Source organism: Lynx canadensis, chromosome D4 (assembly GCF_007474595.2).
Source record: "Lynx canadensis isolate LIC74 chromosome D4, mLynCan4.pri.v2, whole genome shotgun sequence".
Taxonomy (NCBI): domain Eukaryota; kingdom Metazoa; phylum Chordata; class Mammalia; order Carnivora; family Felidae; genus Lynx; species Lynx canadensis.
In genome coordinates this window covers 87,031,813-87,058,987 of record NC_044315.2, presented here as the reverse complement: position 1 = coordinate 87,058,987, position 27,175 = coordinate 87,031,813, and the positions used below count along the sequence as shown (strand labels likewise).

Genomic DNA, 27,175 nt, shown 5'->3' with positions numbered 1-27,175 from the left:
CCGCTCCCTGGTCATCCAAGCCATCGAGAGAAAAGTCAGCCCTGTCGCTCTTTAAGATTCCACTGGGGTTCCAAGTTTACCTTAAACTTGACCCTCCTTGCTCTGATATGCACCTCCTTTACGCTATGAGGGTAGGGCCCTTTCTCAAACTTGAATCTTACCTCAGGGAGACAGACTGACCTCTGTTGGTGGACGCGGCAATGGGTTCTTTCTCCCGAATCCACGTCTCCTCATCCTCAACGTCACGGAACAGTTGCTGCAAACGCAGAGAATCCGCCAGCTTCTGCTTTCGGGCAATCATGGGTTCTTTGAGTGCCTCATAGCGAGCCACGAGGGCTTCCTGCTTCTTTTTGATGTTTTCAGCATCAAAATGGCCAGCATCCTGGAACTGGCGGGCCTGAATGGTGATGCCATCGATTCGATCCTGGAAACAGGAAGGGACAGAGTCGTGAAAGCTTGCACCAGCATGCTCTGGTCTGACTCTTAACTTCAACTGTGACTCGGTCACATATGAAGAAAAACCAACACAGGTGTCTTCCCAGCCTAGAGAGTAATCTTTCTGCCTTCTCTTTCCCTCATCTTGGGCTCCCAGGAAACTCTGAGGGAGGAGTTTGATTTGAGAACAAGAGGGAATACACAGGGTCACCTAAGAAAATCAACACCTTTTATCCCTCAGAAAAACAGCAGGGCCTAGAAATCGCCTGCCGTTTCTCCAGCTTCACCACCACCAGCGGCCCAGGCAGCAGCCCCCGGGTCCCACTACCTGGTGAGCAGCCACGTCAGCCTCCAGCAGGGCATGCTTCTTCTGGAGGTTCTGGACGTTGGTAAGGTCTTTGCCATAATCATCCGAAGCCAGATGACCTTCCACCTCATACAGCCACAGCTCAATATCTTCGACGTTGCGGTTGAACTGTTGCTGCTGGTTGGCCTCGCGAAGCTTTATCCCTAGTCAAAGGAGCAGGCATGATTGTCCACCTGTTAATACTGTCCCCCGCCAGTGCTGCTCATTGACAACGGTACTTAGTGAGGAGCTAAGGGTCAGGGTTCCAGTCACTGCTTCACCCCCACCACAAAGGTAAAAACAAAACGCAGACTTGGAAGTCCTTTATTTTATTTGTATATTTTAAATATTTATTATGAGAGAGAGAGAAGAATTCACTTGGCTTGGGCGTACACTGGAGAAGTGCACAGAGAGAGGGGAGGGGGAGGGAGAATCTCGAGATCCATGAGATCACGACCTAAGCCGAAACACGTAACTGACTGAGCCACCCAGGTACCCCCAGAAGTCCTTTAAAAAGCATCCTAACCCCCATGAGAGAAGAGCGTTCAAGAATTATTAAAAGCCCTTGGCTCTCAGCCGAACTCTGATGTTCGGCGACAAGGACCAGTTAAGGGCAGGTGACCACAATCACTCCCTCTCACTCAGGCTCCCCCACTACCCAGCACGTCAACCACATTTATCACATTAGCAAAGCATCAGGATCGCAAGCAAGGAACTGCTACACGGGAGAGGAGCGCGCAGGCCCGAGGCTGACCAGCTCACCCGACCTATGTGGTTTGTGTCCCTACAACACTTCACCAGGAAGGGACACCTAACTCCCCAGCGGCCCTCACACTATCCGGGGAGGCTCCTTCTCTTACCTTTCAGTTCAGTGGCTTCCAGCAATTTCTTCCACAAACTGATGACCTCATTCATACGAGCTGCTACTTCATCCTTGGCATAGTGGTTGACATCAATCAGCTTTTGCCCCGCTTTCTCCAGGGCGTCAATGCGGCTCTGGTTGGCAGAGAGCTCAGCCTCAAAAGCCTGGTGCTTCTGTACTTTTCCTTGTAGGTTGGATGGGTCCTGCCAAAAAAGGAAGAAGGGGGTTCTACCTGGAACCCGAGTATGTCAAACTACTCTGTATTACCTTCCTGCTTCTCTTTCCTGGCAGGGGGCAGGGTGCAGAGAACGATAAGCTTATGTTAAATAGTGTGATTTTCAGAGCTCCTGATTTCTTTCTTTAGCTTCAATTTATCTTTGAGAGCTACATTTAGCTTCCTAGCCAAATGCTACAGCGCAATGCTGGCAGAACATTACTTTATAAGCTTCATCTGTGGCGGTTTTCATCTTCTCGTTGACCCAGCTCTTGAGCTCATCGGAGTCGCGGAAAAACTGCTGCAAGTGGAAGGAGTCTGCCAGCTGGGCCCGGCGACACATGGCTCTCTCGTGCAGGGCATTGCGGCGGCTCAGCAGCTGGAAGACAAGGGGCCTCATGACTCTCCCGTTCCTGCTCTCCAGAGACTTCTTCCAGCTCCAGAGGTTACACGGACAGGAGAGTGGGGACGGCGCGGGGAGAACGGAACGTACCGCATCTCGGCGGGTGGCCACGTCCTCCATTGCGTAGTGATTGTTCTGAATCAGCTTGGTTGCAAATTCATCCAGTGCCTGGAAGGGAAGAGTAAAGGGCTCTTCACCAGCAAAAGCACGCGAGCACACAGCTCGGCCGCAGGAGCAAAGTAACTACCGTACAGGTCACAAAATGCTCTAAACCGAAACACAGGTCTAAGGTTTGCTGTGACAACATTTACCCCTCAACTTCTGAGTTTCTGGTTGACGTTATTAGTCAGATACGACAATGTTATGCTAGCTCCTTTCAGGACGTTCACTGCAGCTGATGTCATGACACATCTGATGTGACTGGACGGGGGGTCAGAACGGGTTAGCAGCCTGTTTGCAAGGGGAAAAATACCTCTTACGTGAGCTCCAACCACTTTTATTTATTTTTCTCAAGCTTTTATTTTTAAGTAGTCTCGACACCCAACATGGGGCTCAAGTTCACAACCCTGAGATCAAGAGTCACACGCGCCCCGACTGAGCCAGCCAGGCGCCCTGAGCTCCAAGTACTTTTAGTGAAAGGTAAATCTCAATGTGGAGGTTTACGCATCAGGGAAAGATCCCATCCCATGAGCGGAGGCGGGCCTCCCACCGGACCGTGAGCCGCCACCGTGAGATCTGAAGCCCCTACAGGAGCACCTCTCACACAGATCCTCCGCTGCATCTGCGCAGAAACCCTTGAGGAGAACGGATGCCGGGCTGACTCTGAGGACCACCAGAAGGAACGAGAAGAGAGAGTCTTACTGTAATCTTTTCCTCCTGGGCGCTGAGGGACTTCTCGAAGTCCTCGTGCTTCTTGAGGAGCGCTTCCACACTATCCAAGGAGTCTCCCAGGTCTTCGTTCAACAGGAAGGCCTTGCGAAAGAGAACAAAAGCACTCAGGGTGACACCCTAGCCCTTTCATCAACTAAGGCTAGAAAGCAAAGGATATGCTGGCCAAAATACGAAAAGGAAGGAAGGAGATGCTATAGCCATAAAACTTCTCAGCTCTCTTCCAGAAAGTCTGACATCCTTTTAGATTCACTTAACATAAATTCACCAATAGCGTGAGTGCTGATAAGTCCCAGACCCAAAAAAAAAAAAAACAAAAGTCCTCTTCGGCAAAAGACAATTCCACAGCAGCAGACTCCTGTCCAAACCTGGGGCCGGTCCCGAGGGTCAGCCAACCCCAGCAGCGGGAGCAAGGCTGGCACAGCCGCTGGGCGCTCTTCGTCACGGCCTCGTCACCCGACTCACAACGGCAACATGGGCACAAGTCAGCCCCACCCCCAGGCAGTGCGGCGGACGGAGACGACGCGGTACCTCCTGCTTGCTCATCCAGTTGTCCACCTGCTCCGTGTCGCGGTAGAAGAGCTGCAGGTCCATGCACTGCTCGTACTGCTGCCGGCGCAGCTCCCACAGCTCCAGCAGGGCAGCCCGCTCCTCCGCCAGGACGCCCAGCTGCAGGGAGGAGGGGACACAGAAGCCGTGAGGGAGGGTGGGTCCTGCCGTGGCCCCCTCCCCCACCAGGCCAACAGAAAGGCTGCCCTGGAATTTCTAAGCCTCGTGCTAATCTTCCGGCCTCTCCTCTGGTTTGCAAAAGGGGACGAATTGCATTCACTTGTGGCAGCCGGCTCACAGGAAACCACACAAATCCTGAGCAGTTTAGGCTACATAGAAGGCAAGCGAGTTGATCTAGAATTAATTTACTGCCACGTTATCACAGGTGACTTAAGATCAAAATGGTAGGTAAATGTTAGGTAGAAAAGAAAGGGCATCTATCCAAAGGCAGGCAGTAAAAATGGAGGAAGGACTCTCAGCCGAGAAATGCCAACTCGGTGCGTCTTCCCATAAAACTGGTAAATTCAGGAATGCCCTAGAGCTAATTTTTAAGCTCCAAAGTTGACAATAAAGTGTCTTTGATTTCAAAGACTCTTTTTAGTCTACGCAGTATTAAAACAGCATCATCATCTTAATGTTCCTCAGGTATCTTTACACTCAGATGTTGTGAAACTTTGAAATTCATCTCTTTCTTATTGGCTCAACTCCCTGCCAGGTCCCCTTCAGGTAGAAAATGTACCATAAGCATCCCAAATAAATGGAACTTTCTTTCTCTAATCAATCACGATACTACAAATAGGTCTTCTTCTTCGGTCTCTTAAGAAACTGCCCTTGAACTTCCTGGCACAAGTTCTATGTCGGCTTTCTCGCACACCATGGTGAATGCAGCCTGGATGCTCATGGATGGATACCAGCTTTCAGAGACTCTCAAAGAACCTCTCCTCTCTTACCTTCTCCCGCACTTCATCCGAGGCGTAATGCCCAGCAGTGAGCAGGGCCTGTCCAGACTCATCTGCGGATTTAAAGCTGTCCTCGTGAGCATCGATTTCACCCTAAAGGGAAAAAAGGCATAATTTATGCCTGGCAACTGATAAAAGAAAACAGAGTGGTCGAATTTTAAACAATCGTTACAAATCAGAACATCCCATCTCCAACAAGGAGCAGGGTCAATGATGAGGCCAGGTTCCCTGACACCGGTCGGGGTTACCAACCACAAGGGCACCGTTTACTGAGAAGCCTCTTTGCCACTGGCTTTTCAGGCCACCTCTGTCCAAGCCTGCCATGTTCCCACACGATTAAGGGTCCGAGCCCTGTCTTCTGTTCCACCGTCTCTCTGCCCTCACGGTGCCGGGTGGGCGGATTTCTCAAAACCCTCAGTCTCACAAACCTCAAGACCATGACCTGAGCCGAAACCAAGAGTCAGACACTTAACCGACTGAGCCTCTCAGGCGCTCCAGAAACCTTTCTTTTTAAGGTAAAGCCTATCAAAATCTCATAAAACTAGTTTTCTGTGGAATATACTTTGGGGAAAAAAACCAGAGTAAGAAACTTACACCAAATATGAAATTCAGCATTTAAATGAAGACAGTGTTTAAGATGGTTATGACTATTGTGCAAACTACAGCACTCTATCTTGCCAGGGCACAGCCCTTCATTTTCACAGACCACAGTTAATTTCCCAACATTTAACCCTCTTCACCATGTATGAGAAGCCGGCAGAGCCAGGCTCCAAAGGCAAAATCAATAATAATCCTATGGAGGGAGCCAGCTGTGAACAAAGTTTCAGCCACTCTGACTGCAAATGAGAGTGATCAACCGATGCATTACAAGCTAAAATGTCTTTCCTTCTGAAAGATGTCGGAGATGCTACCTTGTGCTCCTGATGCCTGTCGAGCAGGGCTTCAGCCCCGGCCACATCATTGGCGAGCTCATCTGCATTGATGAGGGCTTTCATTTCAGTCACCCAGCTGGTGAGGTCGCGGAAGTCAGCAAGGAAGCGTTGAAGCCTAGGGAAATCCAAGAAGAGCCATGAGATGTGCCACGTTCCCAGTGGAGAGCCCAGGATGGAAAATGCCTTCCTAAAGCTTCGAAGTCTACGTCCTCAGAGGCCTAACAAACCATGAAAACCCTAATCCTGGGATACAGAAGATTCTTCCATCTAGACTATAAAGGAAAGCGAGAGAAGGCTGAAAGCAATCCTTTGAAATTTGGGTTCTGTCCATCATTGTAATTCCCCAATCTGGTCCCTTATTTCCAACCTCCTTGGCATTCCCAAGTTTGAGCTCTGGTTAGTAATTAGCATTCTTTCACTCCCCAATGCTTGATTTACTCAATTTTAGTGGTATATTTCCCTGGTGCTCCAATCACTAAGGAGAGATTCCCACTTCTATTGGTCATAACACAGCGATAGAAGCCGGAAGGATATTCATAGAGTCATAAACACTAAGTGTGCGTGCGTGCGCGCACACACTACAGAGTTGCCAGTCTCCAAATGTAACACAGGTAGGAAAGTCACTGGCACTTTCTTTGCACAGGAACTGGCAGGTGTACAGCAGCCCTCTCTCAGTGGGTAGAAGTGACCCCTAACCCCGCCTGCCCTCTTCTCTAAGAGGGGTCCAAAGGCGTGGGTCGCTGAGCCCCAGGGAGTTCTTCCTACCTGTAGGAGTCATTGAGGCGGGCGTGTCTCTCGGCTGCCAGGGTCCGGATCTGCTCCCAGTTGGCAATGAGCTCCTCTCGCTTCACTTGAATCTGCGCGGCGCTCAGAGGGTGGGACTGCTGCAGGCGGTCGGCCTCGGCACACAGGGCTTTGACCTGGAAACACCCTCCATCAGACAGCGCTCGTGCCCCTTGCTAACTTCTCTGTGGGACCGGCTACTTTCAAAACCTACCTTGTCCTCCAAAGCAGCAAGGTCTCTCTCCAAACCCTCGTGCTTCCGCAGCAGAGCCTGAACGCTTGCCAGGTCTCGGCCAAAATCGTCAGAGGCCATTAACTGCTCCTTCTCCTTAATCCAGCTGATGGTCTCGTCCACATCCCTATGGAATGGAGGCACCGGCGCAGCCGCTTACGGCGACTGTCTAGGGCTGGGAGTGCCGCCCAGGCAGCTCCAGCATCTATGTGGCACATGCCACATATCCACCAGGCCCCCCAGGTATACACCCATGCCCAGCAGCCCTCTATGGCTCGGTACCTGTTAAAGCGCTGGACCTCAGCCGCCCCAAAGAGCTTCCCCTGTCGCTGAAGGGCCAGTCCCTTCAGCCGCTGCCAGGCCGCGTTTACTTCATCCTGCTTGGTCTTGATGGTCTCCTCCTCAGGGTGCTGCTCCTACACGAGGGAGAACACAGACCGGCCTGGGTCCTGAGCCCCGGGCTCCTGACAAGTGTCTGCTTCAGCAAACCTTCATCTTTCTGAAGAAACACTGGCTTTGTGTGTGAAATGGAGTGAAATTTGTTCAAAATGAGCTTCCGTTTCTTCTTGTATAAAAAGGGGGGAGCCATTCTCTGTCCCTCCGAGTAGTGCGGACAGTCCATAAAGCGGTTGCGGGCATCAGCACCAAAAACCTTCATGTTAACACATACCTTAACTGCAACTTTATGGTAGCTTCATCGATGCACCTACGTCCAATGCACCTGGTGCTGGAAAATCTGTCACCTCGGACACTCGGGAGCCTACCAAGCATTCCTGTCCGTACACACGGTCTTCAGGGTGTGTTCCTGACTTCAGACTGGAGCTATTTCTTTAAAAGTACCCTTCCCCATGAACTACATTTTGGTTTTTGTCTTGACAAAAATGTGAAGTAATAAATGAAGCATTTCGGGGTTCTGAGATCCATCTGTGAGATCTTAGGCTTGGCCTGACTGCTCTTGTCAGCACGACCCTGGGAGGCCCCAAGATTCTGGGGCAGGGGGTAGGGCAGAGTACATCTCTCGCTGTGGAAGGATGAGGTGTTTCTGAGGAGTGCTGGCTCTTCTTTTGTCACTGGCCAGAAAGGCAACAAGTACCAGCCCTGAAGCAGATCCATAAATTTAAGATTTATACCCTGCAAATCAAATCTCCCTGAAAGCACAAAATCCAGTTCCTACTACTTGAAGCCCCTGGAGAGATTGCTAAGGAGAGATTTCCGCTTCTATTGGTCATAATGCAGCAACGTAAGACAGAAGGATATATATACATAAAGTCATAAATACTATGTGTGCACTCTGGCGCCTGTAGCAGAAGCCGGGGATAAAGAAGCAGCTCACGGGAATGCACACGTAGGCAATGGGGAAAGGCTGCACTGTCCCCTCTCGATGGCTCAGAGCCACCAGTGGAGAGCCTATTCATTACAACAAGGTTCCCCAGGCTCCCAAGAGAGCCCTGGGACTTCACATCAAAATCAAAAGGAAAGGAAGAGAGCAGTCAGGCGTCAGTGGACGCCTGCCAACTCTGAGAAGCATTCACCGCCACACCCTCACCTGACAGCCCTGGACGCCCAGCTTCAGCAGCCCCGTAAAAGCATCGCTGAGCCCTACCCGAAAGTGGGTGGAGGACACAGATCAAACGAACTTGGCCCTTCCTGCCCATGGGCACAAGTTAGAAAGCAGCTCCTAACTCAGGAGTAAGCAGAATTGCTGCCTTATCTAAACAAAACTCTGAGAGACGCTTTCCACACCGTGCTCACACAGGACTCAGGGAACTGATCACTGAAATTTTCTTCTGGGAACACCGGACAATTAGTATCATGATGGGGGAAGAAGCACGTGGTGCTCTGCCACCTACCTGAATGAGTTTGGCAGCAAACTGGTTCACTTCATTAACTCTTTCTTCATGGGCAGCCATATCTGTTTGAAACTCTTCAAATTTCTTCTGTAAAACCTCCACGTGCTCCAGGTCCTGGCCCAGCTCCTCAGAAGTCACGATTGCTTCCTGCCCGGGAACCAACAGAGCCAGAGTCACCAACTGACACTCGGTAACCATGGCTCCCACTTATCACGAGCGAGGCCCACCGGGCTGGGCCGCGTTAGCTTTCGTGGATGCAGTTTTCCGTGTCCTTTGTGATCTGAGCTCCTCTCCCAGTTAAAAGGTTGAGCTCAGGGCACGTCAGGCTGAGCCTCCGGGTTCAGAGTTACAGAAGGGCGCGCGCTGCGGAGAGCAGCCGGGGCTGCGGCAACCCCACCACCAAGCGTCTTCCGCTGCTCACTCCGGCCCTCAGCTGGGCACACAGACACTCCTCCCGTGCTCTTGCTAAGGCTGACTCAGCAAACCTTCCTCCTGGAAACGTACCTTGTCATTGATCCAGTCCATCACGTCCTCACACTCCCGCAAATACTGCACCAGCTTCTGCGCCTGCAGCAGTTTCACCCCCTTCTCCCGCATCTTCTCCAAGAGAAGTTCCCACTGGCGGTGCAGCTCCATCAAACGGGTCTGTGGGTGAGAAAAATCAGCCCCGGAGATCACAACCATCCCTATGGGATCTGGCTCCTCCACAGACTTCCCGCAGGTCAGAAACCTCACAAGTCAGAGGCTGGAATACATCTTTTAAAAGATAATCCCCCCCCACCCCAAAGATCATCTCCGAAGGAAGAGGAAATCTAAGTTTGAGAACGGGAAACAGCATCCACTTCACAGTGGTTCGGTAGGTCTTAACAAAACAGCTGACCTTTCACAGGTGGATTTATTCTAGTTTACTTCAGGGGAATTATTAATCATCATCAACTATTATATAAATAATATATGTAAACAATACAGAAATGCATAAATGATAATTATGTTATTTATAATTGTTATTAGTAATCAAATCATTAAGTGAGATTCCTGGGTCGGAAAACTAGTGGGGGAGGAGAGATGAGGAATTAACACAGAAACAGCAGAAATCACTGAAGAGTTACTATGAATTTGCAGAGGTAGAGGGAAAAAATAAAACGAGAGGTCTTATGGGCATCATGAATGCAAAGAAACAATGATGAGGCACAAATAAATAGGAACACCTTTTCATATAAATTAGAAAAGATGGGGAGGGGGTGCCTGGGTGGTTCAGTCGGTTAAGCATCGGAGTCTTGATCTTGGCTCAGGTCATGATCTCATGGTTCGTGGGTTTGAGCCCCGTGTCGGGCTCTGTGCTGACAGAGCAGAGCCTGCTTGGGATTCTTTCTCTGCCCTGCCCCCGCTCATGCACACACATGCGCTTGCTATCTCTCTCAAAATAAATAAACTTAAAACACACACACAAAAAGAGGTCCTGAAACATAATCAGCAATGAAAAGGATTCTTGGCAGAAAAGGTTTTGGCACTTCTGTGAAAAGACTGTTTGTGGTACATCTCAGGTAAGGTTCATTTCAAACCTCACCCAAGTGGTAGCCACAGGCCCAAACATATTCACTTCCCAGCATCTTTGGGTTCTCACTGCAAGTCCTAGTAAGGACGTGTCAAGAACTGGGAGGGAATTGATCATGCGTTCAAGCTGAGGGGACGCTTTCTGGTATCTAATCCAATCTTAATGTATTGACTAAGCCTCCCCCAAGATACTGGGAATTTCCGTGTTAACACTGGCAGACACAAGGAAAACAAACCACAAGGGGGGTGGACACTCACAGGAGAGAAGTCTGGGATCCACCCATTGTTGAGATGCCCCTCCCAGGCAGCTAAAAACTTGAAGGCCAAGGGGCAGCCAACACGGGTGGATTCTCTTAGAAACAAGGGTGTGGGTTTCATGTGAAAGGAGAAAACAGCAGGGGAAATAAACACACAATTCACTTCCACCACCGATGGTTACAAAGAAGCCCCGCCAAGGAGAAGGAAGTGAAAGGCATTCCAAGGCAGAGGGGAAGGAACAGGCAAGCAGCAGCAACTCAACACTCCACCTACTCGGATGTGGGACCCAATGTGGGTGGCGGTGACTATGGGGCGCCACGCCGTCCGGTACGGTGTGAAAGTCTAAACCGGCGACAGACAGGTTATCCAGGACATAGAAGCAATCCTCACAATCCACCCCCGCCCCCACGTTAGCCTGCCTGCCAAATGAGGTTACTGAGTTATGGGGCCAGATGAAGCACCAAGCCAGGATCACCATGGGAACTGGGAACAAGACAGCAAAGATTAAATGAAAGCCCTTTGCTCAAATTAAAAACAAGACCACCGAAGGCTCACCAAAAAACCTCACCCCCTAAGTCAATGGTCAGTCTCTCACATGCTTCATGTTCACGCTCTCAGGTAAAGAACTAGGACAGGCCCTGCTCCAGGGCTGGAACAGCCCTCCTGTTCCTGGTGCATCTGACCTCGTAAACACTGCAGGCTAAAGAGCCCAGATTCTCAAGCGCACCGCAGTTTGGGAACAGGAGGGAGCAGGCAGGCAGGGGCACTTGGGAAACACTGAAAGCTGACAGGGTGGAGAGGAAATCCTGGTTCTGACTCGGGTGGCTTTCTCAATAGGGGCATGAGAAAACAGCAAGAGGCTGAGGCAGCTGGCAGAGAAATTAAGGAAAGCGAACAGAAATATAGCTTCGGAAAATAAAGCAAATAGTTGTCAGCAAAGAAAGGTGTAGACTGGAATTCCAATTCTGTCGCCTACTAGCTGTGGGATTTGGAGAAGTTACTCAAACTTCTCTGAGCTTCGGTTCCTTCCCTTCCATATTGCGGGGATAAGGGCTACCTAGGGAGCTTCTAGTCAAGATCAGAGATTACATATGTCAAGTCCCATGGCAAAGTGTTTGCACATAAATGGCTACTCAACAAACAGTAGCTAGTAGTACTTTTAAATGTTGCTTTAATAAGATCTCCAAACAGGGAGGAGGGTATTTACTAACAGAGCAGAATGAAGTGAGCTTTGGGTCCCTCCCTCTTCAGATTAGCTACTATAAAGTCAAACACTTGATCTATTTCTCCTGTTCCCTATCTGTAGCCTGGTTATACTGCTGCAGAGCAATGCCATGCACTCTGAGAAAACAACTTTTATCCAGGAAATAATAAGGCATGCCACTTTCGTTTACCATAAGACTGTATACAAAACAGCGGGAAAATGAGCAGGAAGACATTTGTACTTAACGGCAGAAACACAGACGACATTACCCAAATGAGTCGAATATAATTAAACAGTTGGTCATATGGCATTTAGAATTTACTCTTATTTCCTATTTACAATCATTACTAGTAATGATTAACCATTAATAATAAGCTAACTGCAAGTCTTCAATATGAGACTGCAGAGTATATCAGTGCAAAAGAGACACTAAGTATTTACTGTTACAAAACCACTAGGCCAGACCCCAGGGGAATGGAGGCTCTACAGGGGGTCAGGAAACAAGCAGCAGAGGATGTGACACTTCTAGCCGGGCTTTTGGATGTAGCTTTCATCTAAATCTTCAAGACAGCCTCGACTGGTAAGGACTGAAAAGGCCAGTCCCTCCATGGAACATGACTTTGGATAACAAAGAACAACACACACAGACAGGTATGACATTAAGTCAGAAACAGTTAAGAACATCTGGTTATGAGGAACTAAGCGTGCGTACTCCACCCTCAAGAGGTTTGCTTTCCCTTTAATACCCTGGTATTGGAAACGGCAGAGCAGGGAAGGATCAATTGTTGCCCCAGCTCCAGCGAACTGGTACCAAACAAGTCAAATCAAAGAACGTGAGGACACCTGCTTCAAAGTTGGCTCTATCACCATGGTCACCAACAGGTGCCACAAGTCTCTGCTTACAGCTGGACCATAAACTCAAAACTTGCTCACTAGATCTCAGCAAACCAAGATCCAGACATCGAGTTTTGCCAATGGAGAACTTTATAGCATCTGTGAGTAATCCTACTGATCTTTCTGTCTTGATCTCCAAATTCACCAACTTCCCATCTAATTACCATCTGTAAATTTAAGTCTAATTTATGTAATCGTCTTTAAAGTATAATCGCATTCTAATTTGTTCTACAAAAAGAATTATTTCCCCACTGAGCATACACATACTTGTTTGTATTCACACTGAATCATCGTATTACAAAGGCAAGATTCGGGTAACTCCTTTCAGAGACTTCACAAATTCTTTTAAAAAGCTAGAAAAGTCTTTTTTAGAAACCCTAACTGGCATTTAATCCACACTCTTCCGCCAACCAGACAGCCACCCTTACCAGTACCAGATGGCCACCCGTACCAGGCACTACTCCTACTCACCCTTATGGTTTCAGACGCAAAATGCCCTTCTGAGATCATCAGGTTTCCAGTCTCATCCAGTTTAACAATGGCTCCCGAGTTGGCCTGCACTTCAGCTTCGAAGGCCTGATGCTTCTGAAGCTTGCCCTGTTGGTGGACCATGAAGTGAGCCACAGCTGCAACCACACAACATTCACCATTCTGCCCCCCCCCCCACCCAGGCCCCCTTATTCCTCCCCTCCTGAATCCAACTTCCTCTAATTATGGACACTCATCATTCCCCTCATCCCCTCACCTGCTCAATTACTCAAATACTCTCACCTCATCTATACTGGCTTCCTGGAAGCTTGGCCACCAAGGACCACCAACTTTGCATTGCCTACTTCTACGGTCTACCAGGAAATTAGTCCTTGTGTGAACATCCAATCCCCTCTAGAAATACAGAGCCAGGGGTGCCTGGGTGGCTCTGTACCCAACTGAGCGTCCAACTTCGGCTTAGGTCATGATCTCACAGTCTGTGGGTTCGAGGCCTGCATCAGGTTCTGTGCTGACAGCTGGGAGCCTGGAGCCTGCTTTGGATTCTGTGTCTCCCTCTCTCTCTGCCCCTCCCCCCACTCATGCTCTGTCTCTGTCTCTCTCAAAAATAAACATGAAAAAAAATTAAATATAGAAATATAGAGCCACATCAACAACTTTCTCAGCACATACGATTTGCCCTTGAATAATAATCCTTCTGCATTCACTCATGACATGACACTTTCTCTTCTTAGACTAGTCTGGTAAAGTAAGAGAACCGTGCTCTCCACTTGATTAAAAAAAAAAAAAAAGTCTTTCACCAAAACCAATAAGGCTTTGTCCTTTTTTAAAAAACAACTTCACTGAGGCATGACTTATGCCACAAAATTAAGCAACCATTCAATGATTTTTAAAGACTTGTTTTTGATAAGACTTACCAGTGAGTTGCTTAAAGAGATACCTAACTATAAATTTCCACCAGCAACACCGTTAGTATGCCTTTCTTAAAAACACATATTCTAAGAGATCAACCCAGACCCTCCCTGAAAAATGGTGAAGGATCACCAAAGGTTGCAAGGCAGTGGTTTGAGAACCATCAGCTTGAAGCATCCAGAAAAGATAACTACCTACCAGATTCCACAAATGCCTTTAGTGTATACAGTATAATACCTACTACACCAAGGGTTTTTCAGAACAGTGAGTCAGTCCTGACTTATGTCTGATCTACATTCTTCTTGCTGTCCAACCTCTCAAGGTCATAATTAAATGACCTTGGGTGATTTGGGGGCAAAAACATATGAACTCTTGAATTCTGGCAAGAGTCTCAGGGAGATGAGACGCACCTGCAAGTTGGTTGGGTCCTTATAATTCTCATCAGATGCAATCTGAAGTTTCTCCTGAATCCATTTCTCCAGCTCCTCAGCATCTCTCTGGAAAAACTGGAATCGGTAAGAATCTTCAAGCTTCTGGCGCCTAAGGGTTGAGAGCTCCTTGAAGCGGTGGTATCTGTCGAGGACCTGCTGCCGCCTCTCCTGGATGTCCTCTGCCGTTTCCAGCACTTTGACCCCACTTGGGTCCATTTTCTGAAAAGACAGAATGCCCTGAAATAAGCACTACGAGACCAGAGTGGATTTAATGGAATCAGCCTCTCGGAAGGCAAAAATTCTCAGACAGCCCATGCAGATGAAAAAAAGTAATCCGTCCTCAGGATAGAACAGTGAGCCCAGATTCTATTCCTTTGTAAAAATTGGTCATCTACTGGCCTGCGACACCTGCCTACATGGCTCCCTCGGAGGATGTCTAACCAATACCACAGTGAAACCCAGCAAAAAATACAACCGGGAGAACTAGAGCTTACCAGCAATTCTACAAGGGCTTTGAGAATTTAAAGGAAATGCCAAATTGGTACTCAAAGGATATACTGAGGGGTGCCTGGGTGGCTCAGTCGGTTGAGCATCCGACTCTTCATTTCAGCTCAGGTCATGATCTCACGGTTCGTGAGTTCAAGCCCTGTACTGGGCTCTGCGCTGACAGTGCAGGGCTTCCTTGGGACTCTCTCTCTCTCTCAAAATAATTAAATAAACCTTAAAAAAAAAAAAGGAATTATTGGGACACCTGAGTGGTCCGACTCTCGGCTCACGTCACTGGCCTCACTGTGGATTCAAGCCCCTTGTTGGGCTCTAATGGCACAGAGCCTATTTGGGATTCTCTCTCTCTCTCTCTCTCTCTCTCTCTCTCTGTCTCTCTCTCTCTGCGCCTCCCCTGCTCATTCTCTCCCTCTCTTTCTCTCGAAATAAACGAACGTTAAAAAAGAAAGAATTACTGAAAAAGCCATTCAAAAGTCCTTTCATCTGGTCTCTGCATTCTATCCTGTGGAGATGAGAAAGAATTTACTCTTACTTAAATCAGTTTTTCTCTCTCCAGTCTCAGCCTGTTACTCAATGAAGAAAAGGGGGTTACAAAGTAACCGAGTCCTTAACATCAATAACCAGTAGAATTTACCTAGTCAGAGTCCCTGATTTCTCAGTTACTACGTCTTCCTCAGGCTGCCAGAGCACCTGAGCAGAGAACAGGTTGCGTTTCCTGTGAACGTGCACAAAAGAAACTCATAGTGCATCTTAAAAATAAGAGGGGTAGTGAGAAACTAACGTAAATGGTATGTTAACCACACTACAGTTTAAAAAAAAATGTAGGCTTAAGTCACAATGCTTGTGTTCAGTATATTTTACAGCAATGGGTGCTTGATCTATGTAAAAAGATTAGTAGCAATTATTAAACAGGTAGTCGTACATCTCGATCTGAATCTGATGGAATACTAAAAAACAGAGAAATCTAAAACACAAGAACGAGAAGGTGTGGTCAAAGGTGCACCCTGCTCTACTCCCGCCTACTACTGTGGACAGGACACTGCAAGTTCAGCATGTTTCAAGTTCACCACAACCGAAGACTGATGGAGGCAGCACTCCCCATAGCTCTCAATCGGCTCCAACTTCAAATCCCCAGATTTCTGGACACTGTCACCAAATCTTTATGTCAAAAAGAAAATCTGGCCTATTTATGGGCAAAACCCAGAATATGCTATCCATGCTCATCAGGAGTAAGCCTCTAACCGACAGACCACAGAGGGAAAGAGGTACGGACCCAGAGCTTCTAAATGTGTCCGTACCACGTGACCTTGCACAAGTCACTTTCCTATGCCTCAGTTTCCTACAATGACCAAAATGAGGCATTCTCAGGATGTTTCCAAATGTAAAATTACATTCTACCAGAAAGTTCAGTTTGGTAAAAAAAAAAAAAAAAAAAGCAGACCAGATAAACCTTTTAGCCTCTCTGGCTACTGTTTCATAATTTATACATGGGATAAAAACGGTTGTTGGTTACCCAGGAGACATTGAGAGCCCTCCCTGTTCACCTGGCCTGGCTAACAGGAAAGGATAAGCAGCCTGAGGGTTAGGCATGGAAGTCAGTGACAGTGCCCCCACCATCCAGATGGGAGGTACACAGCACCAGCGAGATGCAGGTGAGGTCAAAGTTTCCAACTCCTTAGGAATTAAAGCAGCCTCAAGAGGTGGCGAGAAAGCACTGTCTGCACCTGATCACCTCTGAGAACTACCTGTCTATTAAGACACCATCTTCCTAACAGGGAGAACAGGAGGGGAGTCTAGCCGTGTCACCATCCCTTCCAAATTAGTCTCCATGTAGTGACCAGTTGTTTTTGTTGTATTATGGTTTCCCCCCAAAGTCTGATTTATTTATTTTACTATAAAGAGAAGTTTATTCTTTGCCAGTCACTCCCATGCTCTAAAACCTTTTATGGCTCCCTTCTGAGGGAAGAAAAAAGCCACTGCTTTAGCAGGATGCTCTAATCTGGCCCCCAAAACGTCTCTCACCCATGTCCCCTACCCTCTGGGCATACTGAAGTATTCTTTCTCCTCCAAATACAGGATCCTCTCCAAAGATTCCCAGCTATCTTTCCAGGCTTCTTTTGTGTAGAATGTTCTGTGTCTCCTCTGCCCAGATAACTCCTATTTATATCTCAACACCCAGCCGAAATGAGCAAGCTGTACAATCTTGCCTCCTCACCAAGCCGTACTCAATGCTCCCTCCTTCCCTCTTCTCAGATTTAATCACACTTTCTGCGGATTTACAAAGCACTTGTATATACTTCCCGCAGTATAAGCAGACCGACAATCTAATCTTTGTATCCCCGATTGCTGGCACACACAGCCCATTAAGAAATGGTTGCTGACAGATGACCAAGTAGATGCTGAGTGCTGTAGCTGCTACACAGATCTGGATTCATCTGTGAAGGGTGGGGTGGAGCTCTGTGATCTACCCAAGTTACCTGTCCCATACTGTGAAACGGGAATCCCACCCAGATAAAAGCAAGATCTGTGACAAGAACTGCAAAGGATGAAGCCCCACAAGTAGGTGTCAACCTACTAAACAAATGGGAGTTTCTAATCTTGGACTGAGCACGTGGCAGGGCATTGTGAGAAATGAGCTGGTCTCTTCACTCTGGCAGGGTGAGCCCTTGGTGAAACAGCTCAAGAAAGCAGTTCTGTTCCCTCCCTCTCTGTCCCCCTAGCCCCACTCGCCCTCTTTCTCTCAAAATAAATAAACAAACATTAAAAAAAAAAAAAGGAGGAGGGGCCTGGGTGTCTCAGTCGAGTGTCCAACTCTTGATTTCAGCTCAGGTGATGATTTCACGGTTCGTGAGATCGAGCCCTGCATCAGGCTCTGCACTGACAATGTGGAGCCCACTTGGGATTCTCTCCCTCGCTAAATAAATATTTTTTTTTAAAAAAAGGAGGTAGTTCTGTTATCATCAAGAGATAGCTGTGTCTGAAAAAAATATTTTTGATCCTTAAAACCAAAACCTGAGGGTGACAGTAAAAAATTAAATGTCTGCTCGTAGTGGAATTTCTGTGACAATACTTCATTACAACAAGGCAGTTCTGGTTCACACTGCTGCCTTAAGAATCTTAGCCTCTTCAGGGGCGCGTGGGTGGCTAGTTAGTTGGTTAAATGTCCAACTTCAGCTCAGGTCATGATCTCACAGCTCGTGAGTTTGAGCCCCACATCGGGCTCTCTGCTGTCAGCCTGTCACCGCAGAGCCTGCTTCAGATCCTCTGTTCCCCTCTCTCTACCCCTCCCCCACTTGTGTTCTCCCCCAAAATCAATAAAATATTTAAAAAAAAAAATCTCTTTGGGAGAAAGCGGACTTCTGGCAGGGATCTTGACAAGGGTCACTACCATCACCAGCTACATTTACTAGAATGTAAACGTGACTTCACCCACTCCCCTGCATTGTCTGCTCCAGCCAGATCTCATATCAAACTGCCTGACCAACCCCAAGTGACAGGCCCTGCCAGGGCCCACGTCCCAGCTCAGAAGGTCTCCTTAGGCAGGAATGTCCTCTCCTACTCCCAGCTGCAGCATTTAACACCATACAAAGCTCTCCAAGTCTAAAGCAACGACCTTGTCTTCTCTGAAGTCCTAAATCAGAAGTCCTCACTGCCTCCATGCTCCTCTTAAGAGCACCCTCAACATTCTGCATCGTACTTAGTGTTTTCTCTCTGCCATTTTTCTAAGTTCTTTAGGAAATTTAGCTTTCCTAAGGAACTAGAGAAAAAAGACCTTATTGGGTGGTTCAGTTGGTTAAGCAACCAACTCTTGATCTCGGCTCAGGTTATGCTCTCACAGTTCTCGAGATGGAGCCCCATGTCAGGCCCTGCACTGTCAGCACAGCCTGCTTGGGATTCTCTCTCCCCACCCACCCCTACCCCACCATGTGCACCTGCACTCACTCTCTCTCTCTCAAATACACTTAGAAAAATAAAAAAATAAAAAGACCTTATATTCCTCTTACTTTGACCACAAAACTGGGCACACATTAGAGCCAATAACATTCTGAACTTGCAAACAGAGAAACTGTGGTCACTTCATTATTAAATAGGCGGGAAGACACAGGTCATCTAATAACCAAGTCACGGAGCCCATTTAGGCTGAGCTGGGGTCCTCTGGTTCCCAGACTAGCATGCCAGAACAAGAGATTCTGCACATGATTGGAGCCAGCATAAACTTTACTGGTGGCTGTTTGGTTATTAATTCCTTTCACTATCTCTCATCTTTTCCATCACCACTTTGGAGGGAAGAAAGGAAGAGAATATATTAATTATTCAAAAAATAAAAATTGGGTGTCTGGCTCAGTCGGAGGGACATGGGGCTCCTGATCTCGGGGTCATGAGTTTGAGAACCACATTGGCTGTAGAGATTACTTACATAAAAACGTGGGGCACCTGGGTGGCTCAGTCGGTTGAGTGACTGATTTCAGCTCAGGTCATGATCTCATGGTTGGTGGGTTCAAGCCCCGCAATCAGGCTCCCTGATGTCAGGGCAGAGCCCATCTGGGATCTTGTCTTCCTCTCTCTCTGCCCCTCCCCCACTCATGCTCGCTCGCTCTCTCTCTCTCTCTCTCTCTCTCCCTCTCAAAAATAAACATTTAAAAAATAAAAACCTCAATTCCTTATTTTAAAAAAAAATTGATTTTGCTTATGTGAGACTGAGTCTTCTTAGTAGACAATTAAATTAGTGTTAAGAATTTATATACTTCCTTTGTTCTTACCCTTTGGGAAACAGTTTAAGATGGATAAACAGCAGGAATTTGTGTCTAATTTGCTTGCTCACAGAATTTTTTTGCAAAGAAACTTGCCAAAGAAGGTGTAGTTTTGTATAAAACCACCATGTTGCACGAGTTCCTGCAAGATATCTAAGTCTTCAGATTAATGTCTATGGTGTGTATCCTGCCTCTTCACACACAGCCTTCACTGCATCTCTAAAATCCTTTAGCTGCTATGGAAATTTCTAAGAAATCACATTGGGGAGGAACCCTTCGTGATGAAGAAAAGAATCCCCAGCACAATGCTGCCAGGGTTCCGCCGAGGCAAGTTGCCCTGCTTGGGTCCAGCCCGCTGATTTGACCCTACCAATCCAGGGAGACAGTCCAGCGAGGCCCTGCTGAAATTAACCAACCTAAAAGGCCCTCTTTGTCACCGCAGTGAAGTAGAACAAGTCAATTCTATACCAAGTGCTTTGGTCAGGCAATAATGGACTTTTCTTTCCCGCAGATCAGCTGACGTCAGTAGGTGGGAGCTCTGCCAAGCCACCACTGGCTCTCCCTGGGGAGCTGGGCATCTGAAAGTCATCAAGGCTCTCCCACTGCTGTGGGAGGTCAGGATTCTCATTTGCATGGTTACAGGAGCCTAAGATACTGAGTTATTAAGAGCTTCCCCACCCCCTAGCCTGATAGGGAGCTGTCTCTAGTTTATCTACAGAAGGTCCAGTTTCTTTGCTCCTAAAAGGGTCATCTCCATTGATTATATTAAACACGGGGAAAATGTTCACATCACCAAGAACTACTGCCACGGAAAGATGCGACAACCTCTCACCCAAAACTATGTGAGGGAGTTAATGGAATTCCTTGGGACCCTGCCGATGCACATGACATTCCCTCCAGGACTGAGGCTGCACTGCAGGAACCCCACCCCTGCCCTGAAATATGCAGTTGACTGATAAGGCAGACTCCACAGAGAACGTTCCAGGCCTGTTCTCAGCCGTAATGGGATTAACGCCTTTCAAGAGCTAGAAAGGAAGACTTTGGGAAACGTGCCATTAAAAAACAATCTAACCACACTAGCCTATCTATCTATTCCACTAACTGCCTAAAAACCCACAAAAAAACCAACTCCCTAAGACTGCAGTGGACTGTTTATCTCAAACCAGCCTACCAACTCTGATTTTGCCAATCAGGTCTCTGTCCACAGAGAATAAAGGAGGGGAAATGAAGTGCTAAATGCATTCTCGGTATGCTCAAGGACAGCTTCCCATTGAAGACAACCGAAGAAAAAGGTCGTATTTTCGCAAATATTCTGAGAAGACTGAAGGAGTGGACTATTTATAAATGCTGCAATGCAGCAGTCAGAATGTTAGCTGCATCATTCAGCAAGAAACGTGAATTGATCTCAGGGGATAAAACAGGAATTACAACTATGTCCTCTATTGTAATAAATAAAAAGAACTTGTCAGCATTCTTATAATACTGCCAGATCTCTGGGAAGAAAATGGGGGGGGGAGGGCTAAAGATATGAATCTTGGGTAGAAAGTTCTAGTTTAATCCAAAGATAGAACACGCCTGAGAGTGACGCCTCCTATCTGACACAAATTTACATGTATCATCAACTGAAAATGGATTTCTACAAAAGAGCTGAGACACTAATTAACAACCCCGTCTTCTTGCAAATGCCAAGAGACAGCTGTCTGAGGCAGTTCTTGGTATTTAGGGAATTTTTAAATGCCTTGACCTCATCTACAGAAGCTGCGAGGCGATCTGTCTCTGGGGAATGTGAGAGGCAGGAGGGGAGAATGACTGCAGACAGAAAGGTTCTCAGGCCAAAGGGCAAAGGCTTCTGGCTCTGAGAACCCGGCACCTGCAGTGAGTAGTTTAGAGACGCCCTCACAAGGCTCTTGGAGAGTGAAGGAATTCAGCACGATCTCTCTGTGGATCCCCCCACAAGAGAATAAACCCATCGTGAAGATGAGAGGAGTCACTAAGACAAAGCACTGGGGCCTGCCACTCAATGTGCTGGATGTAAGAGGCATTTGGAAAACTCCATAATAAACTCCAATTTCACCAGATACACTGTTCTGCAAGGAAAGGCATTTGGGGGATGAAGAGGATGAACAGATCATTTGGCTCTGTGGGGAAATTCATAAACACCGCCTAAAGCGAAAGGTCAGAAAAACCATTCATCAGATTTACTTTTGTTGCTTAGTCAGAGCTCAAAGGTGCAGAACCGACAACACAGGTTTTTTCCATGGCTTGGAAAGCCAACCTATTACCCAATGTTACATGTGCAAGGCAGGTCAGCCACATCCACAGATGTGGAAATTCTCCAGAGAGCAACCCACCAAAGAACTGTTTAGCACCTATTAATGTTTTATATCCAGTGATTTTCAGATCAAGCAAATGAACTCAAAACCAGTTGAGCTGCAGATTTTAGCAGCAGGTCTGATGGTAAGCAGAGAGAGAAATAATACACAAATGAAGAGTTTTAACCATGAATAAAAACAACAAATATTTCTGCTTAAGCCACATTCCAGTCAGGATTGTGGATTGGCACATCAGCCTTCAGATTGATTAATTCATTTCAACTCATTAGCGCATTTCTGCAGAGGTGAGCAGGGACTTCGCTTTCAGAAAGCAAAAAATTCATACTGCATTGCATCAAAATCCAGAAATGCAGAGCAAAGTTAAGAAAACTTACTTCTGAATGCTTCCCCAATACTATCTCGTTGCTACTTACCTCTTAACCTGTAAAATTCAGATGAGAGGTATTTAAATGCAAAATATTATTACCAACAGTCAAAACAGGAAAAGGTTGTAACATGGCCCATTTTTATAAACCTCGTTTCAGCAATTCACCGGTGTGATTTATAAAAGGGCTTGCCTTGGATTTATCACCCATAATCACTAGAAATGTGCAAAGTTTTTATTTCTCCTTAGGGGTTATCAAGACTGGAGTTTTAAGCATTTTTCTTTTTGAAAAAGGTCCAATTTAGCAAACACTCAAAAACTGTACACAAATAAGACATATATAGTGAGTTTTTTAGATGGCTTTTTTTTTTCTGCCAAGAAAATGCAAGCTCCATTTCATTACAAGGATTGTGACAGAAAAAAATAAGTCAATGGGAACAGGAAACAAACCCAAGTTTACGATATTTGTCCAATTTAAAGATGCTACTTTCACTACACGTTTTCAGATCATCCCCCCTGTCCCCAATATCTAGGATAATCTGTTTAGTGCCTTGGTTCTTAAGAACCAAGTAACCATCAATTAAAAAATCAGCAAACGCTACATGCAAACACCAGTAGGGTGAGAAGAAATTAATATATTCATGCCTGAAAGAGAGGAAGGTAAAAAAACAGGAGGCTTTGGAAATTTCAGAATCAATTGACTAAGACTTCCGAAAAAAAAAAAATAGAAAAAAAAAACCCAAACCCTAACCAATTTACTTAACAGAAAGGTCATGCAGGCAGGGTTTTTTCTCCCTCTCTTTGGATCATTCAACTTTTCTGGACACAGATGTGTCTTCACTGCAAGCCAGGCAAAACCGAAAAGGCAACACGTTTGCTGCATGCTGGTCAAATACCTGGACTCTGCGCTTACGAAACGATGACAACATGATGGAGGAATGTGGAGTCTAAAGGGAGGGGGGAGAGCAAGATAACAAGCTTCTAAGGGCAAACGGAACAACGTAATTTCAAAATGGAGAAAACAGACCATTAGGAACATATGAAGACAAGGAAACCCCAAATTCCCACTGTCTTCCCAGCACCTTGCTCATTGTGGAGATTCTGCATCCCACCGGGGATCTAAAATGGGGTCTTAGCAGTTCCTATTTGTGGAAATATGCTGCCTTGGCCAAGTCACACCCCCGCTCTGGGCCTCAGTTTCTCCACTTTCCAAATAAAGTAGTAATACTGACTATGCTTTCTAACACTAAACTCGCCCTCCCCAGATCCCACAGTCCAATAAATTGAGACTCCTAGGACTGGCAGATTCCTAAATCCCTTTTCATTCAGCATAAGAAAACAGCATGATTTCAGGACATCAGAGACAAGAAAGAACTCGAGCTATAGAAATCTGACTTGGGCCTGGTTTACTGGTGTACTCCCAAGACACTTATTTCCTGTTCGAAACCTATGAGAGGAATATGCAAAAAAGGAGGTAAGCAGCACAGCTGCTCCAGGCCGGTGGCCTTGGGCCGGCGGGCCGGCGGGCCGGCCCCGGCCGCCGCCCGCCCGCCCGAAGTGATCATGGGCTCTGGGCTCCTCCTCTGCATTCCCGGAGTCAGCACTTGCCATCAGGGCCGTGCATTCTTCTACCTACTCTGACCACAGCTGCAGCAGCCCAGACCGCATAGCTAGCAGAGTCCTTGCATAGCCCACGGAGGATTGATTACGAGGCCGGCCTCGTGCCTACTACCCTTCGTGCAGGTTCGGCAATGCCAGGACTGTGGACTGCTCCTGACATCCACCGCACGGGTTCGGGTCGGTAGGCAGCCCCTCCCCTTGGGATGAAGGCAGGTAAGGCAAAGTAGAGCAAATTCTAACCCAGGGAACCAAAAGATAATACTTAAACACCAGCTCTCCCCACCTAAACCTGTTCATCAGATTATTTGACAAGCTCCTATCAGAGCCTGTGACAGATCAGATTTCTCCAATTGTTAGATCAGTACAAAACACACTGCCAAGACCAAAAGCATATTCGAGAATGTTACTTAGCTGGTGGATTACTCTAAGAACCGCCTCACACCTGTCCAGCACAGGGCAAATCTTCCCTCCAAGGCTTGTCCCTCCATGGAGGTCCCTAGGTAACAGCTAACACACTTTGAGGGTCCCTTTGAGTAATTATTGGCCCAGTTACTAAAAAAGGCTTATTGTTAATTTCCTGCAGAGGTCCTTTACTGCAGCATTTTTCCCTTACAGCACATTTTTAAACTTTGACTTCAATTTGACCTTTGAAAATCTAAGACGTTAGTGGCAACAAAAGGGAAAATGACTAGTTTAAGGAGTTGGAACTTTGGCTCAATAGCTTCATACAGCTGAGTGTTCCCACTGCTATTCCTAAGATTTTGTTTCCTGGCTGCAAGACACCCCCCCCACCCTTCCATCTTTGATACATTCTATTTTACTTAGGTCCAATTGCTATGACTCCGCAATTTCTCAACACATTATTAAAATACTTCAGATAGTCTCTCTTCCCTACCAGCCATGATGGTTAAGTTTTTCTAAAATACCATGATGAAGACAGAACAAAGAGCCTACGTATTTTAGAATCTATTATATAAAAGAGGTCTGACAAGGTGTTGTGGCAATTCGATCATCTCGATCCAGCTTTCTGGGCTCTTGAGGTTTTTAATTTAAAACATATGCAACCCTTAACCTCAACAAGCCCCTTATTTAAAATATTTTAACCCAATACATCAAAGAGACTCTGAAAGGCAATTTTCTTTAGGAACCACCTTACCCAATTCGCAGGGCTAGCTTCCAAACAAAAGGCTGCTCTATCATTCAATACTGGCGTGGCTGCAGAATTTTTGACAAATAATATAAGGTGCTCAAATCGAAAGACCCGGTGTCGGGTGCGGCAGGGGCAAAGAACTCGTAAGCTGTTAAGTTACTGGATTTGAGTCTCACACAAAGAAAGCGCCGAATCTACCTGTTATTTACAAGCAAATCACAACTGGGTAGGGAAGAAACGTTTATTACAAGGAAGGAATAGGAGATGGCCAGTGTCAGACCTTTCTGCGTCTAGAGAGAAGGCCAAGAATCGCCATATAGGATGAAATTAAGGTCAAACAGCCCTTTCCTCTATGCTCTTGGCTCTTCCTCCATCAAGGGTTGGGCCAGCACCGCCGTGGGGACTCAGGAAAAGGAGCTGAAGTCGCTCCCCACCCAGGAAAGGGACTGGGGACGCTGGGGGAAGCGCTCTGCAGGGAGGGGGATGGTGACGATCCGGCCAGGAGCCCCCGCCCCACCTGCGGCAGCCGGATGGGGCAGGGCGGGGCCGCAACCAGGCTTGGGGGTGGGGGAGCGGGACGGACCCGATGGCCTCGTCCCCCCTCCGCCCAGTCAATGACATTCCAGCGGCCGGCGCCCAGGCTCGGCCGGGCGGCTCCTCCGCAGCCCACGCGCCACGGGCGGGTCGCGGCCCGCCAGCCTGGTCCCCGCCCGTCGGAGGGAGCTGCGAGGCCGGCCGGGCTCACCTGTCCGCGCGCTGGCCCCGCCCCACCCCACGGGCTGCCCCGCTCCCCACCCAGGGGTCTGCGGCCCTCAGGCCCCGCTCCCTCCCCGAGCTCCCCAGCTCCCCCTCTCACCGGCTCCGGGGGGGGTGAGGGCAGTAGGTGCGCCGGTCTGGGGGAGTAGGGGGGGGGGGTGCTGAGGGACCGACGCGCCTCCGCGGCCTCCCGCCTCGCCGTTCGCTCCGCAGCGGGTAGTGGCGGCGACGCGCGCGCCTCGCTTCTTTTATAGGCGGCCACGCGCGTTCCGGCGGCGGGCGGGCGCGAGCGCAGGGGAAGCGCCGGGGCGCGGCGCGAGGGGCGGGGGCGAGCGCCATCCGAGCTATGGGGGCGGAGCTCCCGCCAGCTCGCTTCCCGATCACGCGGCGGAAAGGGCCGAGCGCTCCCGGAAAGAGCCGAAGCACCGCTGCGGGGGAAGAGCCGAGTCGGGGGATCGCGGCGGGAGGATGGGAAGGGAGGGCGCGCGCCAGGGGTGGGGGCCAGTGGTGCAGTGGAGTCACTGCCACCGCCCGGGCGGGCCGAGATGCGGCAGCCGCCCCGCCCTCTCCGCACCTCGGATCCTCCAATCCAGCCCCTCCCCGCCCTGCAGAGAATCTTCGGCACCCCACCCCGCCCCTCCGCCCCTGGGAGCCCTTCCAGGACTGCAACGAAGGGCGGGGCAGGAGCCGTCGCTGCAGTCTGGCAGGGGATGCTGCGCGCCCCGGTCCGAAAAACGCCCAGTCCCAAAGGGCGAGGTCACCCACAGGATTTTCATTCTCTTGCCCCCTTTCCCTAGAAGAAGACTGAGGCCGAGACCCACCCAAGTCAGCCGACTCTGGTGGGGGCTGGGGTGCAGAAACCGAGGATAATTGGGAGCTCCAGGTTTGAGGCGGTGGTAAGAAAACGCCAAATCAGATCCTAAAACATAAAGATTAATTTGGAGATTAAGTGTGTCATCTGGGATTTGGAGAGATAATAATTTCTTATATTCTTACCGCAAAAGCTTTCTGACAGGTCACGGGTGGAATAGGATGCATTAGTCGTATTTTATTTTTATTAATATTTTTTATTTTAAGAGAGAATGGGGGGGAAGGGGCAGAGAAAGGAAAAGGGGGGGGGGAGAGAAAGAGAGAGAGAGAGAGGGAAGGAGAGAGAGAGAGAATCCCAAGCAGGCTCCAGGCTCAGCAAAGAGCCCTATTCGAGGCATCACAGGACCCTGGGATCATGACCTGAACTGAAATCAAGAGTCCCTCGCCTGACTGAGCCACCCAGGAGCCCCGTTAGTCCTATTTTATAAATAAGACATTAAAGTTCTTCTGGCCACAATTAATTGAACTTTCCTTATGTACCAGGTGCTATGTTAAGCATTTCATGTTACCTTTTTTTCTTTAATCTGCAATAATTTTATGAGGTAGGTATTCTTTCCCCATTTTATAAGTGAGCACTGTGGCATGGAAACTAGGTCTCTTGCCCTAGGTTAGGCAGTTAGTAAGAAAAATTAGGA

At 48.0% G+C, this 27,175-nt stretch overlaps 1 protein-coding gene across 11 annotated transcripts in view; it reads right to left on the bottom strand.

Moving 5' to 3' along the window:
• Window positions 1-25,889, bottom strand: part of SPTAN1 (spectrin alpha, non-erythrocytic 1) — a 61,405-nt gene extending 35,516 nt beyond the window's left edge. For 10 of the 11 annotated variants that reach the window (XM_032595644.1, XM_030294172.2, XM_030294174.2 and 7 more), the window contains exons 1-17: window positions 23,041-23,088; window positions 14,172-14,411; window positions 12,835-12,960; window positions 8,958-9,098; window positions 8,454-8,600; window positions 6,886-7,019; window positions 6,586-6,730; window positions 6,354-6,508; window positions 5,568-5,703; window positions 4,648-4,749; window positions 3,680-3,817; window positions 3,122-3,232; window positions 2,351-2,428; window positions 2,081-2,236; window positions 1,642-1,846; window positions 764-945; window positions 181-424 (exon numbers count right to left, since the gene is read on the bottom strand). In XM_032595644.1, the coding sequence (XP_032451535.1) occupies window positions 181-424; window positions 764-945; window positions 1,642-1,846; window positions 2,081-2,236; window positions 2,351-2,428; window positions 3,122-3,232; window positions 3,680-3,817; window positions 4,648-4,749; window positions 5,568-5,703; window positions 6,354-6,508; window positions 6,586-6,730; window positions 6,886-7,019; window positions 8,454-8,600; window positions 8,958-9,098; window positions 12,835-12,960; window positions 14,172-14,411; window positions 23,041-23,073 (2,473 nt within the window). In that variant the 5' untranslated portion in view covers window positions 23,074-23,088. Of the gene's footprint in view, window positions 1-180; window positions 425-763; window positions 946-1,641; window positions 1,847-2,080; window positions 2,237-2,350; window positions 2,429-3,121; window positions 3,233-3,679; window positions 3,818-4,647; window positions 4,750-5,567; window positions 5,704-6,353; window positions 6,509-6,585; window positions 6,731-6,885; window positions 7,020-8,453; window positions 8,601-8,957; window positions 9,099-12,834; window positions 12,961-14,171; window positions 14,412-23,040; window positions 23,089-25,770 lie in introns of those variants that run through there. The other variant, XM_030294168.1, reaches the window with a different exon arrangement.
• Window positions 25,890-27,175: the final 1,286 nt, after the last annotated feature.